The sequence below is a fragment of the Sturnira hondurensis genome, unplaced genomic scaffold, assembly GCF_014824575.4.
Source record: "Sturnira hondurensis isolate 20B ecotype Veracruz unplaced genomic scaffold, ASM1482457v3 Scaffold0017338, whole genome shotgun sequence".
Lineage (NCBI taxonomy): Eukaryota > Metazoa > Chordata > Mammalia > Chiroptera > Phyllostomidae > Sturnira > Sturnira hondurensis.
This window is the reverse complement of record NW_028089969.1, coordinates 944,815-968,445: the sequence shown is the minus strand read 5'-3', so window position 1 is coordinate 968,445 and position 23,631 is coordinate 944,815. Positions and strand designations below refer to the sequence as shown.

The window sequence follows — 23,631 nt, the reverse complement described above, 5'->3', positions numbered from 1 at the left end:
CCCCCTGAAAAATATATCAATTTCTGATAGCCTCTGAGTTGTCAGCAGTTATGTTCTAAGAGTCCTGTAATAGTGAATGATGGGATTTATTAAAATTTCAAAGACTTATAATACAAAAGTTACTAGAATTATGCTGTCTTTGTACAAAAACACATCAAGTGTTCAGGTTGTACAATGACTAGGTTTTTAATAGAAGGTAGGTAGGATTTTTAAAATTTACCTTTCATTTTTTCTGCATACAGAAGGAACATCAAATAATATTCTGTCATCTTGCCTCAACCTAATGTCATATAAGCTCACAAAGGCAAAAAATTTACGTAAGAAAGGAAAAATATTCTGCTGCTGTGAATTTGTTTTAAAGACTAAAAGGTTTCTTTCCTTCTGATATTTTTTCTTTTTCAATTATTGTTGAACATACAATATTTGTATCAGGTGTACAAAATAGTGATTAGACATACATATACCTTGTGAAGTGCTCATCCCAATAAGATAGTTTTAAAAAATATAAATACACTTTGGGAAGGAAAACACCATGATACTAAATTGTGGGCGGGTTATATACAATTGAAGGGCATATTTTAAAGCTAAGATTTGGATTTGTTTCTTCACTTCCATTCTCTTCCTTCTTCCCTTCACTGTTGTCTTTCCTTGGAGATTTATTTTTTGCCCTATGCTAAATGTAACAAATGACTGTCTCACAGGTACTTGTTGATTAATTCTTTGAATTTGTCTTTTAAGGGGAAAGGTAAGGACGAAAGTAGTATTCATATTTGGCTGTAGTTATCAGTGCAACACGGCAGCAATATCCCATCAGACCAAAAGATGGTGGTGTTGTCCATAAAAGCAGACCATTTCACATGTTTTTTTTTTCTGCATTGTTGAAACTATTTTAAAGCCCTCTGTATTTTCAAAGTTCACACAGGATTTAATTTTTTAAAATAGCAATTGGGGGAAATGTTTTTCCATGTTTTTAATCAGAAGGTTTTATAGATCTACCTAGATCTATCCTTCCTATTTATATCACATAAGGAATTAGATCTTTTCTTCTCCGGACTTTGGCACTCATAGTGCATTTTTATAGATGGGATTATGAATCCATAACTAAGTGATGTTACTTTAGGGGTTGTTTTGTATCTCTTGCAGTGAAATCATAATAAGGTGCCCAGGGAGAAGCCTTTTTCTCCCTTTTTTCAATTTCTTACCCTTCTTTTATATAATCTTGCTTTTCTTTCTTCTCACCAGTCCTGCTGTACATATTGTGGTGTCTTAAGCATGAATAATAGACTATTGTAATTTCTACTACAAGATGCTATTGTTGAGTGTACGATATCTAGTATTGCACATAAAACTGGCTTTAAAAGATTTACTGGTTCTCAACTATGAATAAGTTTCTTACTTGGTTGATGATTTCAACTTTGTAAGGTTCTCTCTCACACAGGACTAACCTCAGAGTGGACTGTTGCCAATTAAACTCATTTATTAATGAAAGATTGTTTTACCTAAGAAGTATGTTTTATTGCATAATTAAATTCAGCAAGGCCAGGGAGTATTTTATTCCATGGCTAATTGCCCTCAGTTCAATTTTGTCACTGATATTACTTTCACATCGTATGAAAAGACTGGGTTAACTGGCCTATCATGACTGTGCTCATGACACATATTATGTTAGTAAGGAGTTATACAAACATTACATAATGAATCTGGAAGGAGGCTGATATTGACGTTTGCAAATTATTTACAACATGCTTGTATCCCAAGAAGTCAGTAAGCAAAATCCATAAAACCCGTCCTTAGGGAGATTACATTGAAGTTCGGAGTGGAGAAGGTATTCAATAAACAAGACATCGAAGTAAATTATATGGTTTGTTGGTGGTGATAGCTGCCCTCCCCCCCCCCCCAAAAAAAAAAAAACAAGAGCAGGGTACAGGGATGAGGACATAGCGAGGCCTGAGCAGTACCAAACTGGCTGGTCAGAGGAAATCGCTCCAAAGCTTGAGGGAGGTTCTCGGGACCGGCACTCAGCGGGAAGCCCTGGGCTGGTCCTGCGGAGGGCTGGGGTAGCCCGAGGTCGGACAATTTAACAGACCTTAATTTTCTTAGGAATTCACTCCAGGCTAGGTTCGAACTCCTAATTACACTTTCAGTACGCCAGCCCCAAGGGGCCTAAGTGCTACTGACCTCCCCTCTTTGTTGGGGTGGTGACTGGGGTAAACGCCGTCAGGACGACGGCACAACGTGCGCCTCAGCCGCTGACGGTAGGCAAGCAAGGCTGGAGGAGTGGCTCCGGGACCCCAGCAAAGAGCACGCAGGCGGGCGAGGGGCGGAGCCGGCAGACGCCATCGCAGCGGCACAGACTGGTTGCAGCTGCCTAGTCCGCACAGCCGCAGAGCTTCTACGTTCTCAACGCCCTCCGCTTGTCCACAGCGGAGGACACCCTCTCTCAGCTCAGTGCTTAGTTGCCTGCGGCGGCGCGCACGGCCGTGTGGGGCGGGGCTGTTCCGGGGATGAGGAGGCGGTGGCGGCGCCGTGCAAAGACGATGCTCCGGAGCTGAAGAGACGCCGCAACGTAACGCAGCACCGACCCGCGGGATGGCACAGCCGGCCGGCCCCGGGGACCGCGGGGAGCTGCGGACCGAGGCGGTGGACCTCGAGGGACCGCGGGTGTCCGGCGAGGCCGAGGGTGCGGCTGGGGGCTCGCAGGAAGAGCTGAGCTTGGAGGAGATTCTGCTGCTCTACAACCAGCCGATCAACGAAGAGCAAGCGTGGGCCGTGTGCTACCAGTGCTGCGGCTCCCTGCGCGCCGCTGTCTCCAGCAGCAGCCAGCCTCGCTGCCGTGTACGCTCTGCCGCTCAGATCCGCATCTGGAGGGACGGCACCGTCACTCTGGCGCCCGTCGCCGCCGAAGAGCCGACTCCCGCTGCGGGTGAGGAGTCTTCTGGTAGACCACTGCCCCCGTCTTGTATTCCCCTCGCAGTCCTGGGTCCCTGCCCTTCTGCCACATGAACCCCCATCTCCTACGGGAGGACTCCTGCCTCAGTTTCACTTTCCCCGCAGGGTTCCCGGGCCCTGCCCTTCCCCAAACCTTTCCTCCGTCGGGAGGACCCCCACCGAGGCCCATTTCTCCTCCCCGACCCCCACTTGCTCCAGGCCCTCCCGCCCAGACTCCCCTTCCTCCAACCTCCCGTAGGAGACCCAAGCCGGGGGTCCACAGGGGAGGGCAGTGCTTAAGCTGTGGCAGAGCTGGGACCCACTTAGGTCAGAGAACAGGGTGGGGGCAGGCAGCGGCACAAAGGGTCTGTGAGGAGGTTGACTGACTGGGTCTAAGCGTACTTGGGCCTGCGCCCCCTTGCAAGGCCGAGGACCTGCGGAGGGTGCTGGTGATCATACAGACTGTCGAAGGACTGCTGCCCTCGCCTTGATATCCCTTTGATATGCTGTGAATGCTTAGTTATTTACTTGTGGTTGTGTTTGTGATGTGGTAGGTGCTATAAAAGGCTCACATTAGCATTTGTGAAGGATAGTTAGTTCTCATGTCAGGATAATTAGACATTTTGGAATGAGTAGTCAACTAGTGGTATTTTTGAAAAATTGGCAACAATAGTCTTTCGGCTTGGAAATAGCCAAATTATATTGGAAATTTAAATTTCCAATATAAATTTCTTTATATTGGAAATATAAAGAAATCTGAGCCCTGAGAATTATGCTCTTTTGGGGGATGCTGATTTTTATAGCATATAAAAGTTATAAGTTAACTGTCTGTATATAGAAATTTGTTTTGATGAAAAAACAGGCTTGTAAAATGGGAAAGTTGTCAGGATATCAGATAAATAGATAAAATGGATTTTAGGTCATTGTCTAATGTAAGTTCTTCCAGATTATCTCCTATACATAGGCAGGGCTTACTCACATTTTTATTGATGGTGAGGGGAGGGGGTTGATAATAGGTTTCTCCAATCAGTTTTTATCGAATTTGGTCTTTTGAGAGGCAACTCTTAAAAACCGAAAAAGAATCCATCTCACTTTTAGGAAGTTGGCGGGAAGTGTCAAAATAAAATACTTAAGGTGAAAGAAGTTAATTCAGAACTAATTTGTAAAATAACATTTAATGAGGAGGGCAAAGGGTGAAAAATTGGGACAATTGTAATAGAATAAACCAGAATAAAAACTTTTAAAAATTAAGAAAATCCTCATCTTAAGTTGATTAAATAAGGAAGATTGACGATTATGTTGTCTATTCTTTCAGTTCCATCAGAACACTTATTATTTTTAATGTTAGGTAGACAAATTTTTTAATTTTTATTAATTTAAAGCCATTTTTTATGATTCTTTTGAAATTTTAAACTTTGAAATTTTAAAATTTTTGGTTTATTTGATATGTTTATTACATTGAGACTTAGACTTTATGTTAGTGGGGAACACTTGCAATTATAATTTTTTTACGATGTATTGATGTGATATGGAAAGATACATTTATAAAATTGAGCTAGTGTTTCAAGGAGAAGGTGGTGGTGTGCAGTGTGCTCCTAGATGCAGTATTGGTAGTGGTGATTTCAAGAACAAAACCAGTTTACATTGTCTCTTGAACTTAATCCTTGAAGAGAGTAGTTTAAGTTATGTTTGTGGACTTACTAGTAGTTTAAGTGTCAAAGACTTGGATTCTGGTGGTAGGTTTTTTTAAAAAATCAGAGCTTTGTGTTGAAAAAAATTTTTGCATCATTAATATGAATGAAAACATGTTGATTTCAATGTAATATTCTATCTTTATGGGGAGAATAGTAGAGTTGTTTTTTTCCCCACCAATAATAGGTAATCCATCCTCTTCCTCCTTAGTTCACCTCACGACCTCTGTTACCAGTTGTGGAAAGAGCCAGATCAAAGTTGTTACAGTCTTCAGCATTTTAGGGTTGATTGATTTAAAGTTTTGGGGACATTCATATGAAAATATTATTAGACAGTTTATTTCCTCCTAGGATTTCATAGTAGTTACATGTCTATAGAAGGCACAATATCTTCTGAACATTTGATCCTGATTCTTTAAAATACTATTTAATTTGTCCTGTGCACACTTGCATAAATTCTGTTTTTAAGGAAAAATAGTAGTTGTGACACCTCCATTCTTTTCTTTTTCATTGTAAGGTGATTATGTGTTGTTGGCAGTCAAAAGCATTTATATTTTCACATTATAATCAATTTTCTAAATGGAGGTTTAGGGAAATTGGCTAACATGCTCAAATTCATACTGTTACCTCTTTGAATCAAATCCAGGTCTTTAAACGTCTATACTTTGTAATATTGTGAAATGAAACAGATTTAGTTTGCACTGGGATCATGATTCCTCCCCTTCCTAGCTGAATGACCTTGAGTTCAGATTTACCATCTGTAAAATGAGACCACTTTCTTCATGGGATAGTGGTTTCCAGGAGATGATATGTGTAAAGTGATGAATACATGGCTTGGTATGTAGCAGGTAGTCAGTAAGTTTTGGTTCCTGTCCTCCCTTAATCTTGTGTTCCTTTCATACCATCATTGTGCCTCTGTTCCAGCTGTTTGGGACAAATAACTGGGTCAAGATTTCTCAGCCTTGGCACTATTGACATTTTTGTCTGAATAATTCTTTGTGGGGGCTGTCCTGTACCTGCACAGGATGTTTAGAAGAATCCCTTGTCTCTACCTAGTACGTACCAGTAACCATTTTCCCCTTCTTTCTAATCGTAGCAATAAAAAAAGGTCTTCAGACAAGGCCAAATGTGCCTGGCAGCAAAATAATCCCCTGTTGTAAGCCACTGGTCTAGCAAACACGTGATGGGTGGTACTCAGGATTGTGTTCAGTGTGGAGGAACTGGATCCTCTCCGTAATCCTCAAGCCAGTGAATATTTCAGCTGGCTGCCAACTGCTCTCTCTACTGTTGAGTTGAATGAATGAGTAGTATCGATTCTTACAACTATCAGTAGCAGCGTAACTCTGTTTCATCCCACAGAAAGAAATAGTACCTCAAATAGTTTTTGAGCTTGTTTTGGGGTTAATGTAGTAGTAACTGATTTTGGTTCTTGTGTACTTTTAACATTATTATACATCCAGAATATCCGCATTCAGTTTTAATTTAAGAAATTAGAAATACATTATAAGAAAAAATAGAAAAATGATGAAAGGTGTGGGAGGCATGGAAATGAATCAGTATTGGAAGAAAACAATGAAGAATGAGTAATTTTTTTAGTATTCGAATTCAGTGTAGAGCCCTATACTAACATGGCAATGAAAGCAGTGTGATATAGGTCTGAAGGAGATAAAAAGGAAAAGTTAGTTCTTCAGGGGATATCTCAAGAGTAAAAATGATTAAATTATGTATTAGGATTTTGCAGCTGGCAGTATGTTTTATGAAGTATTTCTGTGATAGGAGGATATGTTGTTGCTTATAATCAAGAGGGCTTATGATTCTTCTGAGGTAGCTTTGCTTAAAATTTTTATTTCCCCAGTGTTTATGTTCTGTTAGTCATACATCCTTATTGTTTGATAAAAGGTTATTATATTTAGGTTTTCACAGAAGTGAAGTTTATACTTTTATATCATTAGGAATGAGTTAAAGACATTCAGACTCTTGGAATACAACCTGCCGTTTGTCACCAGTGTACTGGTATTTAGAACCCACTTTGATGCGCACATTCTTCAGAAAGTAGTCATTAATGGAATTTAGGTTGTATTCCAGATCTTCACAAGATTAATTTTTTTTTCTGGGATGCTACAAAGAATTTGTATTAATAACAGTAGTATTAGAGCTTAGAATCATTGCATGTCTCAGCAGCCTCTTAAGCCTTAAATACCCATATGATAAAAATAACTTTCTCAGATTTTGGTTTTAAAATTTTTTATGTACTTTTAGCTTTAGATATGTAAAGAGCATTCTAAAAATTATGATCACCTCTTGGTTTAAAGTTTTCTTAAGATTGGTGACAGGTTTTCCTGGGAGGAACAATGAAAGCCTGTGTGCATATTGATAAAGAAAGGGGTCTCTTGGTATGGGGAACATTCGGGTTTTGTTTGGGATTTGAAAAGAGGATATGATCAATCAAGCTTCTCAGGTTCATGTTGATTGGGAGAAATGGTTTTGGAATAATATACTACTTGATTTTAAAGAGAGAATATTTGTGGACAAGGTTGAAGTAGTGGAAACATGTTTTAAAATGTTAAATTTTTGTTCTCATATGTATTTATCAAGTATTTGCATCTTGATCATTACATGAAAGAAATACTTGAGGTATATGTGTATATGTTTAGGGTAGAGGTTGAGGGTGAATAACAGTGTTAGGGGTTGGGGAAATGCCTTATCAATTATAGAATAAGGTAGGAATTACTCCATTTGAACAATGTCCAAATATGTGGGGTTAACTAAATTTTAAAAATATGCATGAGTCCCTCCCATGTGCAAGCAGTGTTCGAGTTTCCATTGTTGATATAAACATAAATATTTATAGTTTCAGTCGTAAAAGAAGAAAAAATAAAACAAACAGTGGTAAATTTACCATGAAGCTAATGCAGCTTCAACTTTAAGCCCACTCGTTTACACAAGCCTCTTCTAGGCCCTGGGGAGGGGCTTTAATAATATGTTTAGGTGGTAATTTGCAAAAGTAAGATGTTTTAGTCATGATTAGTTCAAATTGCTGTCACTTTCAACTTTAATTTACTCTCCTACATACTTCCACTTGGGTTATATGGGAGTGGCCACAGACATTTTGGGGAGAAATTTTGGAGTAATGCATTTGTAATTTTTAATCTGGATTTCTGCCCTCTGCAAAGGAAAACAAGTGGAAAGAATTTAGTCATATACAGATACTGGTACTTAAAGTAAGTTGGGACTCTGTTGGGAAACCAGTAGCCTCGCTAAGCGTTTTGAGTCCACTTTAGAAGAAAAAAAATCATTGATATACCAGGGACTATGTTGATAAGAGGTGATGAATCATACTCTCCTAGTTGTACTTGCATGGTCAGAATCACTTTCCTGCATCATAGGTTCTGTAAAATGGCAGTGGATTCCATTCCACTTTTATAGTAGTATCATTGGAGGCATACTATATTTATTTGCTTCTTGTTGGCAAAGTAGAAAAAAGGAAACTATCTTCTCCCAGGCATTTGTTTAAAATTATGAGGAAAGTATTGTCTGTTGCCAAGTGTTGTGGGTTTTTTCTTGATAAACTCTTTATTTTGAGATCATTTTAGATATACAGAAAAGTTACAAAGACACACAGAGAATTCCTGTGTATCTCTTACCCAGTTTCCCTGATGTTAACCTCTTACACTACTCTTGTATATTTGTCAAAACTGAGAAGCCAATCTTGACACTAAACTGCAGATTAGTTGCTATTAATTGCTATTAATTAAACTAGACTTCTTTTGGCTTTCCCTAGGTTTTATAAAAAATATTTTCTTTAATTATTGTCCCATTTCTGTTCCAGAATCCCATCCAAGATACAATATTGCATTTAATTTTTTAATCCTACTTAAGTTGATATTTGATTGATTTTAGAGAGAGAGGGAGGGGTAGGGGAGAAAGAGAGAGAAACATCAACCTGAGAGAGAAACATTGATCAATTTCCTCTCGGATGCCCTCCAATCTTGAATCAAACCCATAACCCAGGTACATGCCATGACTGGATATCAAACCTTGCAACCTTCAGCTGAGCCACCCACCCAGGGCCATATTGCATTTAGTTGTCATGTCTCCTTAGTCTCTTCTGGTCTGTGGCAGTTTCTCAGACTGTCCTTGTTTGCTTTGATCTTGGCAGTCTTGAGTACTGGGTCAGAAGTTTTGTAGGCTGTCCTTCATTTATGTTTGTCTGATGTTTTCCTGACTAGACTGATGTTATGCATTTGAGTGAAGAAATACCAGGAAGGGGAAGGGCTCCTCTCATCACATTGGATTGGAGCATGTGATATCCCCATAAAACCACTGGTGATGTGAACTGAGTGTGCCAGTTTTCCCAACTAAAGAGTTACTGTTTTTACCCTTCTATAATTTATTATTTGAAAAGGGAGTCACTAAGTCCAGCCTGCATTCAAGGAGGGAGCCTCCTGGAGGGATGAATAATTTCTTAATATTATTTGGCAGATTTGTCTTTCTCCCCTATTTCCTTAGTCAGTCATTTATTTATATCAGTCTGGACTCAGATACATTTTATACTTCAGTTTTTCATTACATTATTACTTATTTTTTTGCTCACATTATTCTAGCTGTGGTCATTGGAAATACCTTCAGGTCAGCTCCTCTGTCCCTTTGCCATGCAGCCATCTATTTGTGTTTTTGAGCACATCCTTGCTTTCTGGTCTACAGGATACTTCAAGGCTTATCATGCATTATTTTCTGCACCAGCCCTAGAATCAGACAATTTTCCAAGGAGCTCAGCACAGGGTATGCTTGTTGCTACTGGGTTTTTTTTGTTTTTAATATAGAAAAAGATATGTTAAAGGGTTTAGTTATTTTTGGTGTTTGAAATTTGTTAGATTTGGGAAGTGTCTCTTTCTGATATCTTGCTTTTAACATTCATTCATATTTTCGACAGTTACTTGTTGGAGACCACAGAGCAAAGTTGAATGGGGAGGTTCAGAGAGAACAGTCTGTACAAGTTGTTTATCAGAAGGGAGACATACCTGGGAACTAAAGCCAAAGGAACCTATATTGGGATATCAACTTAGATATACTGGAGCTGAGGGGAGGTCATTGAATGTGGCCTGGGGTCTAGTACTGGTTGACCGAGTTAGGTGGATTGTCAAGAACTGGTTTGAGACAAATCTTGCAGTAATTGGCCTTCCTCTTGCAGGTAGTTATGGATATTTTGGGCTACAGGTATCCCTAAACCATTCAGAGTGTTGGCAGTCAACCACATTTGAAATAGTTCCCCATTTTGTAAACATGCCTTTTCATTACTTCTCTGAAGTGGAACATGTGGATAAAATATACTATTTGTGATATGCTCATAAAATGTCTTGAGCAAACAAACAAAAGAGATGAAAATGAAGTATCATAGGGCAAATGATTTTTGGTCTTGTTTAGGTATTTTAGACCATTCATAGCACCACAATTACTTTAGGAACCAGAAAAATACTGATGTATATAAAGCAATGCAAATTAATGGGGAAAAGTGGTGATGTTTTGCCTATTTTAACTTGGGTAAAGTTACTTTTGAGTGGTAGTAAAACAGCAAGGGTTTGATTTTTTTTCTCCATTGAATTTATTGCACTTATCTGATCCAGTCTTTGCTATTTTTAGATCAATGTCTAACTGGCATTCCAGTGATTTTTTAAATATATCAAGTATAGTTTATGACACCTTCTTGCTGTTTGCCTGGCTCTCATTATACAAATAAAATACATTAAGGAAATATCACACCAAATTTCTATACAATTGAAGCATATTTCATCTAGTTGCAGGAGAGTTCAACAGATATTTTTTTTGTTTTAGTGATGATAGGCTGGTAATGAAGAGTTGGTCAGGATCTCTGAAAGACTTTTTGGTGCATGGTGTGTGTGTGTGTGTGTGTGCGTGCGCGCGCGCACATGCGCGTATTTGGAGATAATTAAACCACTGGCCATTTTTCTTCTGTCTAAAAATCTAATTTCTTTTGACATTTCCTTCTCGAAAATTACTTTCTTGGGTTTCCCACAAATTTTCTCTTTTTTTGATGTTCAGCATACATACAGAAAAGTGCACAAATCAGTGACATAACCAATTAAGCAAGCACCAACCTGATTAAGAACAAAAGAGTATTACAAGTAGCCCAGGACTTGTACATATAATCATTGTCTTAGTTTTTGTCAGCATAGGCTGGGCTTACTAGTTTGTGAACTTGCTTTTTTTTAAAGTATATTTTATAGATTATTCTATTACGGTTTTCCCAATTTTTCCTCCTTTGTTCCCCTCTGCCCTGCTCCCCCAAATCCTCCATCATTCCTGACCCCTTAGTTCGTGTCCATGGGTTATGCATATAAGTTCTTTGACTTCTCTGTTTCCTGTACCATTCTTAACCTCTCCCCATCTATTTTATGATGACCAATTATGCTTCTTATTCCCTGTACTTCCCTCCCTCCTTCCCCTCTCCCTCCCCGCTGAAAACCCTCCATGTGATGTCCATTTCTCTGATTCTGTTCCTGTTCAAGTTGTTTGTTTAGTTTTGTTTTCATTTTTCTAGGTTCAGTTGTTGATAGTTATGAGTTTGTTGTCATTTTACCATTCATAGTTTTTTATCTTTTTCTATTCCTAGGACAAGTCCTTTTAACATTTCATATAATAAGGGCTTGGTGATGATGAACTCTTTTAATATCACATTATCTGAGAAGCACTTTATCTGCTCTTCCATTCTAAATGATAGCTTTGCTGAATAGAATAATCTTGGATGTAGGTCCTTGCCTTTCATGACTTCAGATACTTCTTTCCAGCCTCTTCTTGCCTGCAAGGCTTCTTTTGAGAAGTCAGCTGACAGTCTTATGGGTACTCCTTTAAAAGTAACTCTCCGCTTTCCTCTTGCTGCTTTTAAGATTCTCTCTTTATCTTTAATCTTGGGCAATTTAATGATGATGTGCCTTAGTGTGTTCCTCTTTGGGTCCAGTTTCTTTGGGACTCTCTGGGCTTCCTGGAATTCCTGGAAGTCTATCTGCTTCACCAGATTGAGGAAGTTTTCCTTCATTATTTGTTCAAATAACTTCAAATTCTTGCTCTTGTTCTTTTTCAGGCACCCCTGTATTCTGATGTGAGTGCTTAAAGTTGTCCCAGAGGTTCCTAAGCCTCTTTTCATTTTTTTGAATTCTTATTTCTTCATTCTGTTCCAGTTGCATGCTTATTTCTTCCCTTTGTTCCAAATTGTTGATTTGAGTCTCGGTTTCCTTCCCTTCACTGTTTGTTCCCTGTATATTTTGTTATTTCACTTGGGTAGCCTTCGTTTGTTCCTTCATTTTGCGACCAAGCTCAGTCAGTTCTGTGAGCAGGCTTATTACCAGTGTTTTGAACTCTGCATTAGATAGGTTGGCCATCTGCTCGTCGCTTAGCTCTTTCTGGAGTTTTGATCTGTTCTTTCATTTGGGCCATATTTCTTTGTCTTGGTGGACCTGTTATGTTGTAAAGGGGCAGAGCCTTAAATATTCACCTCGAGGCAACCTTCATTGCTGCATTTTGGTGCTATCTATTGGGGAGGGGTCAGAGAGGGAACAATGTGGCTCACTTGCTCCATTCTTTCCAAAGTACTCTCTCCTGTGAGACTGGGAGTTTCTCCTGCCATTGCAGTCCCCACAGTAGTTTACTGCTAGTGTTGGGTCTTTAGTTTCCTGTTCAGCCAACTCTGCTGCCTTGCCTGCATGATCAGCTGCCTTACTGCACATCCTCTCCCCTAGGTTGCCTGTCTCTGTCTCCTACTGGTCTGGGTGAATGTTTAACTCCTTGGTTATTGGAGTTCCATGAAGTTTTGTTTTTTGGCACTTCTGGTTGTTTATTGTTTTTAGTTTGGCTGTTATCCTTTTTTTGCTTCTGCGAGGAAGCAAAAGTTTTCTACCTATGCCTTCACCGTGGCCGGAACTCTATATATGGAGCCTTACATTATGTGTTTTTTTATGTCTGGTTTCTTTAGCTCAACGTTATGTTTGAGATACATTGCTTTTCACTGCATGCAACGTTAGTTTGCTAGATGCAAACTACTTGTTTGAAAATAGGAAAATTGATTCTGCTGTTGATGGACATATCAATTGTTTGGAGTTTTTAGCTGTTTTAAATAACATGCGACTCTAGTAATGCATTTTTACAAAAATCGGGTTTGTTGTATTTTCCTGTTTTATTTTTTTTTATTTCTCCTCTGCCAATGGAAGTCAAATTCCTATCTAGCATACACTCTCTTACTATCTTGTATTTCTGAGAGATATAGATTAGATAGATAGATGTGATGGGTAGGGGTAGAATGCCACTAACAGCCACCTGGCCAAGTTTTCCTGGATTTTATTGAAAATAAAATTTTATTTTATTTTAGAGGAATCACCTGTTACACATGTGATTTATTGATTTCACCATTATTTGAGTGCCTTCTAAGTGTACCGTACTAGATGTTGAAGTGACAAAGAGGAATAAAGTGTACCCATATCTTCAAGAAGATCACTGCTACATACACTAACACAGTACCGTACAATAATTCCAAAATAATAGAGACATGCATAGAAGACTGTGAGCCCAGAAGAGAGTGACTTACTCTGCTTGGTGTGATGTTAGGAAGGTTTCACAGAGAAGATCTATTTTTCAGAAGTTCTTGAAAGATGAGCAGTGGGATTAAAGGAGAAGGGCATGTTAGGCAGAAGCAACAGTAAGTACAAAGGTTAAGAAATGTGGAAGAACTATTTAAACAATAATAGTGCATATGCTTTGGCAACAACACCTACTTCCTCATACCAAAAGCAGACACTGCTTAATCAGTTGTTGCATTTTTGCTGCTAAATTTATGAGTAGATTCTGAGTTCTTAACAGGGTGCTTCAGGCAGCCATTACCAGTTATTTGGAGTTAGCACACGAGGTTAAACCTGTTTGTCTTCTCTGCAGTGGGCATCCACTGCACCTGGAACATAGGAGGTGTGTGGGAGTGGTGCAGAGTGAGACAGGCTAGCGAGGTATGTTGGCTAGGATCAGATTGTTAAAAGGACTTTTTTTGTGCCACACCACTGAGTTTGTATTTATAGTCTATATAGTCAGTAGAGAGCCAGGTAAGGATTTTAGCAGGGGAATGATGTGAGCAGATTACTCTTTTTAGAAAGACTATAGGGAACTTCGTAGAATATGGATTGAACTGGGTAAAATTGAGGGCAAAGACACCAGAAGCATCTCATACTTTATCATTAACTGCCAAACCAGTTCAGAGGGTTAATGATTGTTTGCACAGGATGTGATGGAGGTCTGAATTGGGGCAGATGGAATGGGGAGGAAAAATTACATTAAGAGTATTTAAGGATCTTTCACACAAACTGAAGGTGGGTAAAATGCAGTCTGAGAAATAAAATGACACTGACCCAGGTGATCAGCAGTCAGCACAGACCATAGTTCAGTGCACAATGACTTCAGTTAGAAGTGCCTACCCAAGAATTGGACCCAAGATAGAGGAGGAGTAAGTGGAAGCTACACTAACCTTCTCACAGGACCAAACTGGAATTACAACTAAATTATTGAAAAATCATCCTGAATAAACAATTGAACACTAGTTGGAGATAACCCTTATAACCACAGACAGGAGAAACCACTTCACGACGAGACTGGTAGGGAGTGCAGAAGAGGTGCGAGACGTTGGACTCCCATGTGAGGTGGCTGAAGTGCTGGAAGGATATATCAGCAGCTGAGGGGTTCCCCCATGAACAGTGTGGGGTCTAAATCTCAAGTTGGGCCCCCTAGCCTACTGTACCAGAACCAGAAAAGGAACCCAAATAAAATACAGCTATGAAAAACGGCAGGGATTCCATCCACCAGGAAGAGATGGCTGAAGATGCAGAGAGCCTCTTAAAGGGTCAGCATACAAAACTCTGTCTGTAGCTCTTTACCCTGGACTGTGGCAGAGGGAGGACAGGTGGACTATAGACGCTTGAGAGAATCTGAGGCTCGTGGCACTGGGGAGAGGACTGAAGGAACAGCTGCCAGGATCCCTGTGCTGAGTCATTCCCCATACTGTAGAAGCTGTCTTTCTCAGGCATCTCCAATTGGCATCAGCCTGAGAAGAAGCAATAGCCCCGCCTTCAGGAATAACTCTGTCCCATCCTGTGGTGCTTAACCTCCAATGCTGAGGAACACAGCTGGAAATCATTCACTGATTAACCCTACAGAGAGCCTGCAGGCAGATACTAACTCTCCAGGCCTGGTGCCGATAAAAGCCAGCCTTGTTGCCCTGTCTGGTTCTTTCTGCACAAACCCAGGCATAACAGAGGGAGCCACAAGCTATAGATGGCTGATAGTTCCAAACAGGTTGCTCAGGGTCAGTCACAGGTAGTGTTCAACTGAGTTCTGCACCAGTGTCTTGCAGATCTATTTCTATTACATAGGAAAAAAAAAACACAGAGGCAGCCAAAATGGGAAAACAAAGAAATAGGCCCCAAAGGAAAGAACAGGAGTATTCTGCAGAACAACTAGATGAAATTGAAGCAAGCAATTTATCAGATAGTTTAGAATAATGATTTTAAAGATAATTAACATCATGAAAAAGACATCAAAACTATAAAAAAGAACCAGAAATACAAAATGCTATATCTGAAATATGTAATACATTGGAAGGAATAAACATTAGGTTAGATGAAGCAGAGGATCAAATTAGTGATTGGGAAAGCAAGGTAGAAAAAAACATTCAAGCAGAGCAGAAACAAAAAAATTTTTAAAGTATATCTTACTGATTATGCTATTATAATTTTCCTAAGTTTTCCCTTTTATCCCCCCTCTGCCCTACAACCCCCAACCCTCCAGCATTCCCCTGCCTTACTTCATGTTAATGGGTTGTACATACAAGTTCTTTAACTTCCTCTGTTTCCTATACCATTTTTAACCTCTCCCCATCCACTTTATGCCAACCAACTATGCTGTTTATTCCCTGTACCTTTCCCCCTCTGTTCTTCACCTTCCACTCCCCACAGAAAACCCTCCATGTGATGTCCATTTCTCTGGTTCTGTTCCTGTTCGAGTTTGCTTAGTATTTGTTTTCTTTTTTTTTTTTTAGGTTAAGTTGTTGATAGCTGTGAGTTTATTGCCATTTTACTGTTCCTAGTTTCTATCTTTTTCTTAGATAAGTCCCTATAACACTTCATTTAATAAGGGCTTGGTGATGATGAACTCCTTGAACTTGACCTTATCTGGGAAGCACTTTATCTGCCCTTCCATTCTAAATGATAGCTTTGCTGGATAGAGTAATCTTGTATGTAGGTCCTTGCCTTTCGTTACTTGGAATACTTCTTTCCAGCCCCTTCTTGCCTGCAAGGCTTCTTTTGAGAAGTCAGCTGACAGTCTTATGGGAACTCCTTTAAAAGTAACTCTCCGCTTTCCTCTTGCTGCTTTTAAGATTCTCTCTTTATCTTTAATCTTGGGCAGTTTAATGATGATGTGCCTTGGTGTGTTCCTCTTTGGGTCCAGTTTCTTTGGGACTCTCTGGGCTTCCTGGAATTCCTGGAAGTCTATTTGCTTCACCAGATTGAGGAAGTTTTCCTTCCTTATTTGATCGAATAAGTTTTCAAAATCTTGCTGTTGTTCTTCTCCTTCTGGCACTGCCATAATTCTGATACTGGAAAGTTTCATGTTGTCCCAAAGGTTCCTAAGCCTCTCTTCTTTTTTTTTTTTTTGGATTCTTGTTTCTTCATTCTGTTCCAGTTGGATGTTTATTTCTTCCTTTTGTTCCAAACTATTGATTTGAATCCTGCTTTCCTTTCTCTCACTGTTGGTTCCCTGAATATTTTGTTTTATTTCTTATATTGCTTTATTGGGTGGTCTTCATTTGTTCTTTTATTTTTCTACTAAGATTGATCAGTTTGTAAGCATCTTGACTACCAATTTTTGAAAAGATTTTATTTGTTTATTTTTAGAGAGTGGGGAAGGAAAGGAGAGAGGGAGAGAAATATCAATGTGTGGTTGCCTCTCACACCCGCCCTACAGGGGATCTAGCCTGCAACCCAGGCATGTGCCCTGACTGGGAATCAACTGGCGACCCTTTGGTTCACAACCTGTGCTCAGTCCACTGAGCTACACCAGCCAGGGCTGATTACCAATTTTTTGAATTCCACATCAGGTAGGTTGGCTGTTTCCTCATTGCTTAGCTCTTTGTCTGGAGTTTTGCTCTGTTCTTTCATTTGAGCTACATTTCTATGTCTCAGCACACCTGTTAAGTTGTAAGGGGGTGGGGCCTTAGGTATTCTCCAGGGCAGGTCAATCCTATTTGCTGTGTTATGGTGCTGTCTGTTGGGGAGGGGTCAGAGAATGAAGAATGCAGCTCACTTGCTGGGGTCTAGCTCCACTTTCCAACAAACTCTCTTGTCAGACTGGGAGTTTCTCTCACCATGGTAACCCTTGCTGTAGCCCACAGTCAGCCCTGAGTCTCAGTTTCCTGTTCAGCCAGCCCTGTCTGCCTGGTCTGCTGCCTCATTGAAGGTCCTTTCAACCAGCCCTGGATTCTCTCCATTTGCCTGTCTGCCCATCTGCCCATCTCGCTCCTACCAGTCTGGTTGATTGTTTAATCCCTTTGTTGTTGGAGTTCTATGCAGTTTGATTTTCTGGTACTTCTGTCTGATTTTAAATTGGTCATTATCCTCCTTTTGGTTGTGTGAGGAAACAAAGAGTTTAAAACCTTGCCTCCATCTGGGCTGGAATTCAGAAAAAATCATTTGAATAAAATAAGTATAGCTAAAAAAACGTTTGGGACAACATGAAATGTAACATCAGCATCATGGGAATTCCCAAAGAGAAGAGAGTGAGTAAAGGATCGAGAATCTATTTGAAGAATTTATGGCCAAAACCTTCCCCAGTCTGGTGAAGTGAAAATACACAATCCAGGAAGCTCAGAGTTCCAGATAAGTTGGACCCAAAGAGACCTCCACCAAGACTCAAAATAATTAAAATGACACGGCTTAAAGACAAGGAGAGAATCCTAAAAGCCACAAGAGAAAAGCACTTAGTTACCTATAAGAGAGTACCAATTAGACTCTCATCTGATTTCTCAACAGAAACATTTCAGGCCAAAAGGGAGTGTCATGAACTAATTATTAAAGGTGATGAAAAGTAGTACCTACAAGCAAGGCTACTTTACCTAGCAAGGCTATCATTTAAAATTGATGGAGAAATAAGAAGCTTCCCAGGCAATAAAAAGGTAAAGGAATACCAAACCAATACTGCAACAAATGTTAAAGGGCTTGCTTTAAAAAGAAGAAGAAAAAGAGAAAGAAACTAAAAACAGAGGAAAGTACTCTAACAATAAAATGACAGTATATATGTATCTATTAATAATCACCTTAAATATAAATGATTAAATGCTCTGACTAAAAGACATACATAAGATAGGTGAATGGATGAGAAAACAAGACCCATATATATGCTGCCTTCAAGACACCCTCCTTAGATTGAAAGATACACACAAATTGAAAATAAAGAGATGGAAAAATACATTTCATGCAAATGGAAAGGGAAAAAAAGCTGGGGTGGCAATACTTATATCTGACAAAGTAGACTTTAAACCAAGGCTATAGTAAGAGACAAAGAAGGACACTATATAATGATAAAGGGAACAATCCAACAAGAGGATACAATCTTAGTAAACATTTACACACCCAACATAGGAGCCCCTAAATATGTGAAACAAATCTTGATGGACATAAAGGAAAAGATTGACAAATACAGGCAGTCAGGTATTTTAATACCCCATTGACTGCAATGGATATATACTCTAGACAGAAAGTTAACAGGGAGACAGTGGCCTTAACTGACAAACTAGATCGAGTGGATTTAATTGACATATTTAGAGCATTACACCTCAAAGCACCAGAATATACATATTTTTCAAGTGCAAATAGAACATATTCTAAGAAAACATTGGGACACAAAACAAGTCTTAATAAATTGAAGAAGATTGAAATAGTATTAAGCATCATCTCTAACCACAATGCTCTAAAACTAGAAATCAGTCACAAGAACACTGGAAAATACACTAAGATAAGGAAACTAAGTAACATGTTATTAAGTAATGAATGGGGTCAATAAAGAGATCAAGGAAGAAATCAAAGATACCTTGGAACAAATGAAAATCAGAACACAACAACCCAAAATCTGTGGAACACAGGGAAAGCAATCCTAAAAGGGAAATTCTTACCATTATAGACGTGTCAAAAATAAAGCAAGAAGAAGCTTATTTAAAAGTCTAACTTTACACTCAAAGAAACTTGAAAAACAACAACAAACAATGCCCGAAGTGAGTAGAAGTAAGGAAACATTAAAGATCAGAGCAGAAATAAACAAAGTAGAGTCTGAAGAATATGATACAAGAGATTGATGAATCCAAGAGCTTGTTCTTTGAAAAGATTAACAAGATCAAGAAACCTTTAATCAACTCATGAAGAAAAAAGGACAAAAGTCCCAAATAAAATCAGAAATGAAAAGAGAAATAACAACTGACACCAAAGAAATACAAAGGATTTTAGGAAAGTATTATCAACAACTATATGCCAACACACTGGCCATCCTTAATGAAATGGATAGATTCCTAGAAACATACAATCTTCCAAACATAAATAAGGAGGAACCAGAGAATCTGAACAGGCAGATTACACCTAGGGAAATTTAAGCAGTTATCAAAAAACCTCCCAACAAACAAAAGCCCTAGACTTGAGACTTGATGGCTTCACCGGTGAATTTTACTGAACATTCTGAGAACTAAGAAATCTCCTGAAAATATTCTGTAAAATTCAAGAGGAGAGAAGGCTCCCAAGCTCATTTTACCAGGCCATTATTATCCTAATTCCAAAACCAAGTAAAGATACTACAGAGGAAGAAAACTGTAGGCCAGTAATCCTGATGAACATAGATGCTAAAACCCTCAGCAAAATATTAGCAATCTGTTAAACATTGTATCAGCACGATCATATACACTTATCAAGTGGGATTTATCCCACAAATGCAAGGTTGTTACAACATTTGCAAATCAATAAATGTGAATCGCTGCACAAACAAAATGAAGGATTAAAACTGCATGATCATATCAATAGATGCATAAAAAGTATTTGAGAAAATATAACACCCATTTCTGATAAAAGTGATCAGCAAAATGGGATTAGAGGGAACACACCCAAACCTAATAAAGACATATGACAAACCCACTACCAGCCATAATACTCAAAGGGCAAAAACTACAAGTGTTCTCCTTGGGATTGGAAACAAGACAGGGATGTCTGATTTCAACTCCTATTCAGCACAGTACTGGAGGTCCTAGCCACAGCAATATGACAAGAAGAAGAAATAGAAGGCAGCTGTTTGAAAAGGAAGAAGTAAAAATGCCATTATTTGCAGATGACAGGATTCTGTACATAGAAAACCCCAAAGATTCTGCCAGAAACTGCTAGAACTCCTAAATGAATTCAGCGAAGTAGCAGGATAAAAAATTATATTCAGAAATCAATTGCATTTTTAGTTTAAAATATTTTATATTGTTTAATTACACTTGTACCCATTTTTTCCCTGTTACTCTTCCTACCCTACCCACCCCCACCACCCAAATTCAGTCCTCTCGCCAATCCCCCGCATCAGTTAGTTGTCTTTGTCCATGGGTCCTTTATATATGTTTCTTGACTTGACCCTTCTACTTTCCTCTGTTATCCCCTTTCTCCCTCTCCTCTGGTCACTGTCACTTTGTTCTTTATTTCCATGTCTCTGGGTCTGTTTTGTTCACTGGTTTGTTTTGTTGATTAGGTTTCATTATGGTGAGATTATGTGGTATTCATACCTTCTTCAATTTCTTAGATAAGTCCCTTTAACATTTTATATAGTAAGAGCTTGGTGATGATGAACTCCATTAACCTCACCTTATATGGGTAGCACTTAATCTGGCCTTCCATTCTAAATGATAGCTTTGTTGGATAGAGTAATGTTGGATGTAGGTCCTTGCCTTTCATGACTTCAAATACTTCTTTCCATCCCCTTCTTGCCTGCAAGGTTTCTTGTGAAATCAGCTGATTGTCTTAGGGCACTCCTTTGTAGGTAACTGTCTCCTTTCCTCTTGCTGCATTTAAGATTCTTTATCTTTAATCTCAAGTAACTTAATGATGATGTGCCTTGATGTGCTCCTCTTTGGATCCCACTTCTTTGGGACTCTCTAAGCTTCTTGGGCTCCCTGCAAGTCTGTTTGCTTCACCAGATTGGGGAAGTTTTCCTTCATTATTTGTTGAAATAAGTTTCCAACTTCTTGCTTTTGTTCTTCTCTTTCTGGCACCACTGTAATTTGAATATTGGAATGTTTAAAGGTGTCCCAAAGGTTCCTAAGCCTCTCCATGTTTTTGAATTCTTGTTTCTTCATTCTGTTCTGGTTGGATGTTTATTTCTTCCTTTTGTTCCAAATTATTGATTTGAGTCCTTGTTTCCTTTCTGTCATTGTTGGTTCCCTGAATATTTTGTTGTATTTCACTTTGGGTAGTCTTCATGTATTCTTTCATTTTTTTTCTACTAAGTCAGTTCTGTAAGTATCTTAATTGCCAATTTTTTTTTGAATTCCATGTCAGGTAGGTTGGCTAGCTCCTCATCTCTTAGCTCTTTCTCTAGAGTTTTGCTCTGTTCTTCCATTTGGGCCATATTTCTTTGTCTTGGTGCACTGGTTTGGTTGATCTGGTTGATGGTTTCTTTAATTCCTTGGTTGTTGGAGCTCCATGAAGTTTGATTTTCTGGCACTTCTCATTGTTTATTGTTATCCTGCTTTTGGTCATGAGAGGAAGCAAGAGTTTCTACCTACTACTCCATCTTGGCCAGAACACAAAGTTTCATTTTTTCCCATGTAGCTGTCAAGAGCTCCCAACATCATTTGTTGAAGAGGCTATGTTTACTCCATTTTATGCTTCTGGCCCCTTTGTTGAATTTTAATTGACCATAGAGACTTGGGTTTATTTCTGGGCTGTCTATTGTTCTATTGATGTGTGTGTCTGTCCTTATGCCAGTACCAGACTGTTTTGATTACAGTGGCCTTGTAATATAGTGTGATGTCAGGTATTGTGTTCCCTCCTACTTTGTTCTTCTTTCTCAAAATTGCTGTGGCTGTTTGGGGTTGTTTATGGTTCCATATAAAATTTTGAAATGTTTGTTATGTATCTGTTAAATATGTCATTGATATTTCAGTAGGGATTGCATTGATTTTATAAATTGCTTTGGGTAGTGTGAACATTTTGATGACATTAATTCTCCCAATCCATGAACATGATACATGCTACCATTTATTTCCATCTTACTTAATTTCTTTTTTCAGTGTTGTATAGTTTTTGGAGTGCAGGTCTTTACTTCCTTGGTTAGGTTTATTCCTAGGTACTTTATTTTTCTTGTTGCTATATCAAATGGGATTTTTTCCCTCTGATTTCTGTTTCTTATATTCCATTGTTGGCATAATAAATGCCTTTCATTTCTAAATATTGTCTTTCTCTCCCAATGTTTTGGTAAGTGCACTTATTAGGTCAACTTGTGTTTTGGTCAAGCGTATAGGGTTTGTTAAGTACAGTGTCATGTCATCTGCAAACAATAACAGTTTTCCTTATTTCCAATTTCGATGCCTTTTATTTCTGTTTTTGTCTGATTGTTGTGGCTAGAACTTCCAATACTATGTTGTATAGAAGTGGTGAAAGTGGACACCCTTGTCTTGTTCCTGATCATAGTGGGAAAGCTTTTATATTTTTGCCCATTGATTATGATGTTGGTTGTAAGTTTCTCATATATGGACTCTATTATGTTCAGGTATTCTCCCTACACTCCCACTTTGAAACTCTCTCGGAGTGTTTCAATCTAATTGGGTGCTGTAGCTTATCAAGTGCCTTTTCCGCATCTATTGATACAATCGTGATTTTTGTCTTTCTTTTTGTTTATGTCATGTATCATATTGTACCATCTTTGCAATCCTGTGATGAATCCCCCTTGATCATGGTGTGTGATCTTTTTAATTGGTAGATACGGCTTGCCAATATTTTGTTAAGGATTTTAGCATCTATATCCATCAGCTATATTGGCCCGTGGTTTTCTTTTTTTGTTGTGTCTTTATCTAGTTTGGGTATTAGGATGATCATGCCTTCATAAAGGGAGTTTGGAGTCTTCTTTCTTCTTGGATTGTTTTGGAATAATTTGAGAAGCATAAGGATTAGCTTTTCCTGAAAAGTTTTGTAAAATTCTGCTGTGAAACCATCCAGTGCAGGGCTTTTGTGTGCCAGGAGTTTTTTGGGTTTTTTGTTGTTGTTTGTTTTTTAAGATTTTATTTATTTATTTTTAGAGAGAGGGAAAGAGAAAGAGGGAGAGAAACATCCATGTGTGGTTGCCTCTTGCGTACCTCCTACTGAGGACCTGGCATGTAACCCAGGCATGTACCCTGACTGGGAATCGAACCAGTAAGTCTTTGTTTTGCAGGCCTGTGCCCAGTCCACTGAGTTACACCAGCCAGGGCTAGGAGTTTTTTGATTACTGCTTTGATGTAACTAGCTGTCAGTGTTCTGTTTAGACATTCTACTTGTAAATTCAGTTTTCGACGATTATATACTTGTAGATATTTATCCATTTAACCGAGGTTTTAAAAAACTTGGCATGTAGTTATTCATAGTGACTTCTTACAGTCCTTTGTATTTCTGTGGTATCAGTTTTAATTTCTTTACTTTCATTTCTGATTTTATTTATATAGGTCATCTGTCTTTTTTCCTTGATGAGTCTGGTTAAAGGCTTTATCTTTGATTTTGTTTATTTTTTTCAAAGAACCAGCTCTGGATTTATTGATCTCTTGAATTGTTCTTTTAGCTCTATGTCATTTAATTCTGCTCTGTTCTTGGTTATTTCCTTCCTTCTACTTGCTTTGGGCTTTGCTTATTGTGGTTCCTTCAGTTTTTGTAGATGTTTTTGTTAAGTTGTTTATTTGAAATATTTGTTTTTTTCACTTAGGACC

General features: G+C 38.7%; 1 protein-coding gene across 5 annotated transcripts in view; it reads left to right on the top strand.

The window, feature by feature from the left end:
• The first annotated feature begins 2,387 nt into the window (after positions 1–2,387).
• SPIRE1 (spire type actin nucleation factor 1) overlaps positions 2,388–23,631 on the top strand; it is a 300,883-nt gene continuing 279,639 nt past the window's right edge. For 3 of the 5 annotated variants that reach the window (XM_037067604.1, XM_037067603.1, XM_037067602.1), the window contains exon 1: positions 2,388–2,923. In XM_037067604.1, coding sequence (XP_036923499.1) covers positions 2,590–2,923 — 334 coding nt within the window. In that variant the 5' untranslated portion in view covers positions 2,388–2,589. The remainder of the gene's footprint in view (positions 2,924–23,631) is intronic. The other 2 variants (XM_037067601.1, XM_037067600.1) reach the window with 1 other exon arrangement.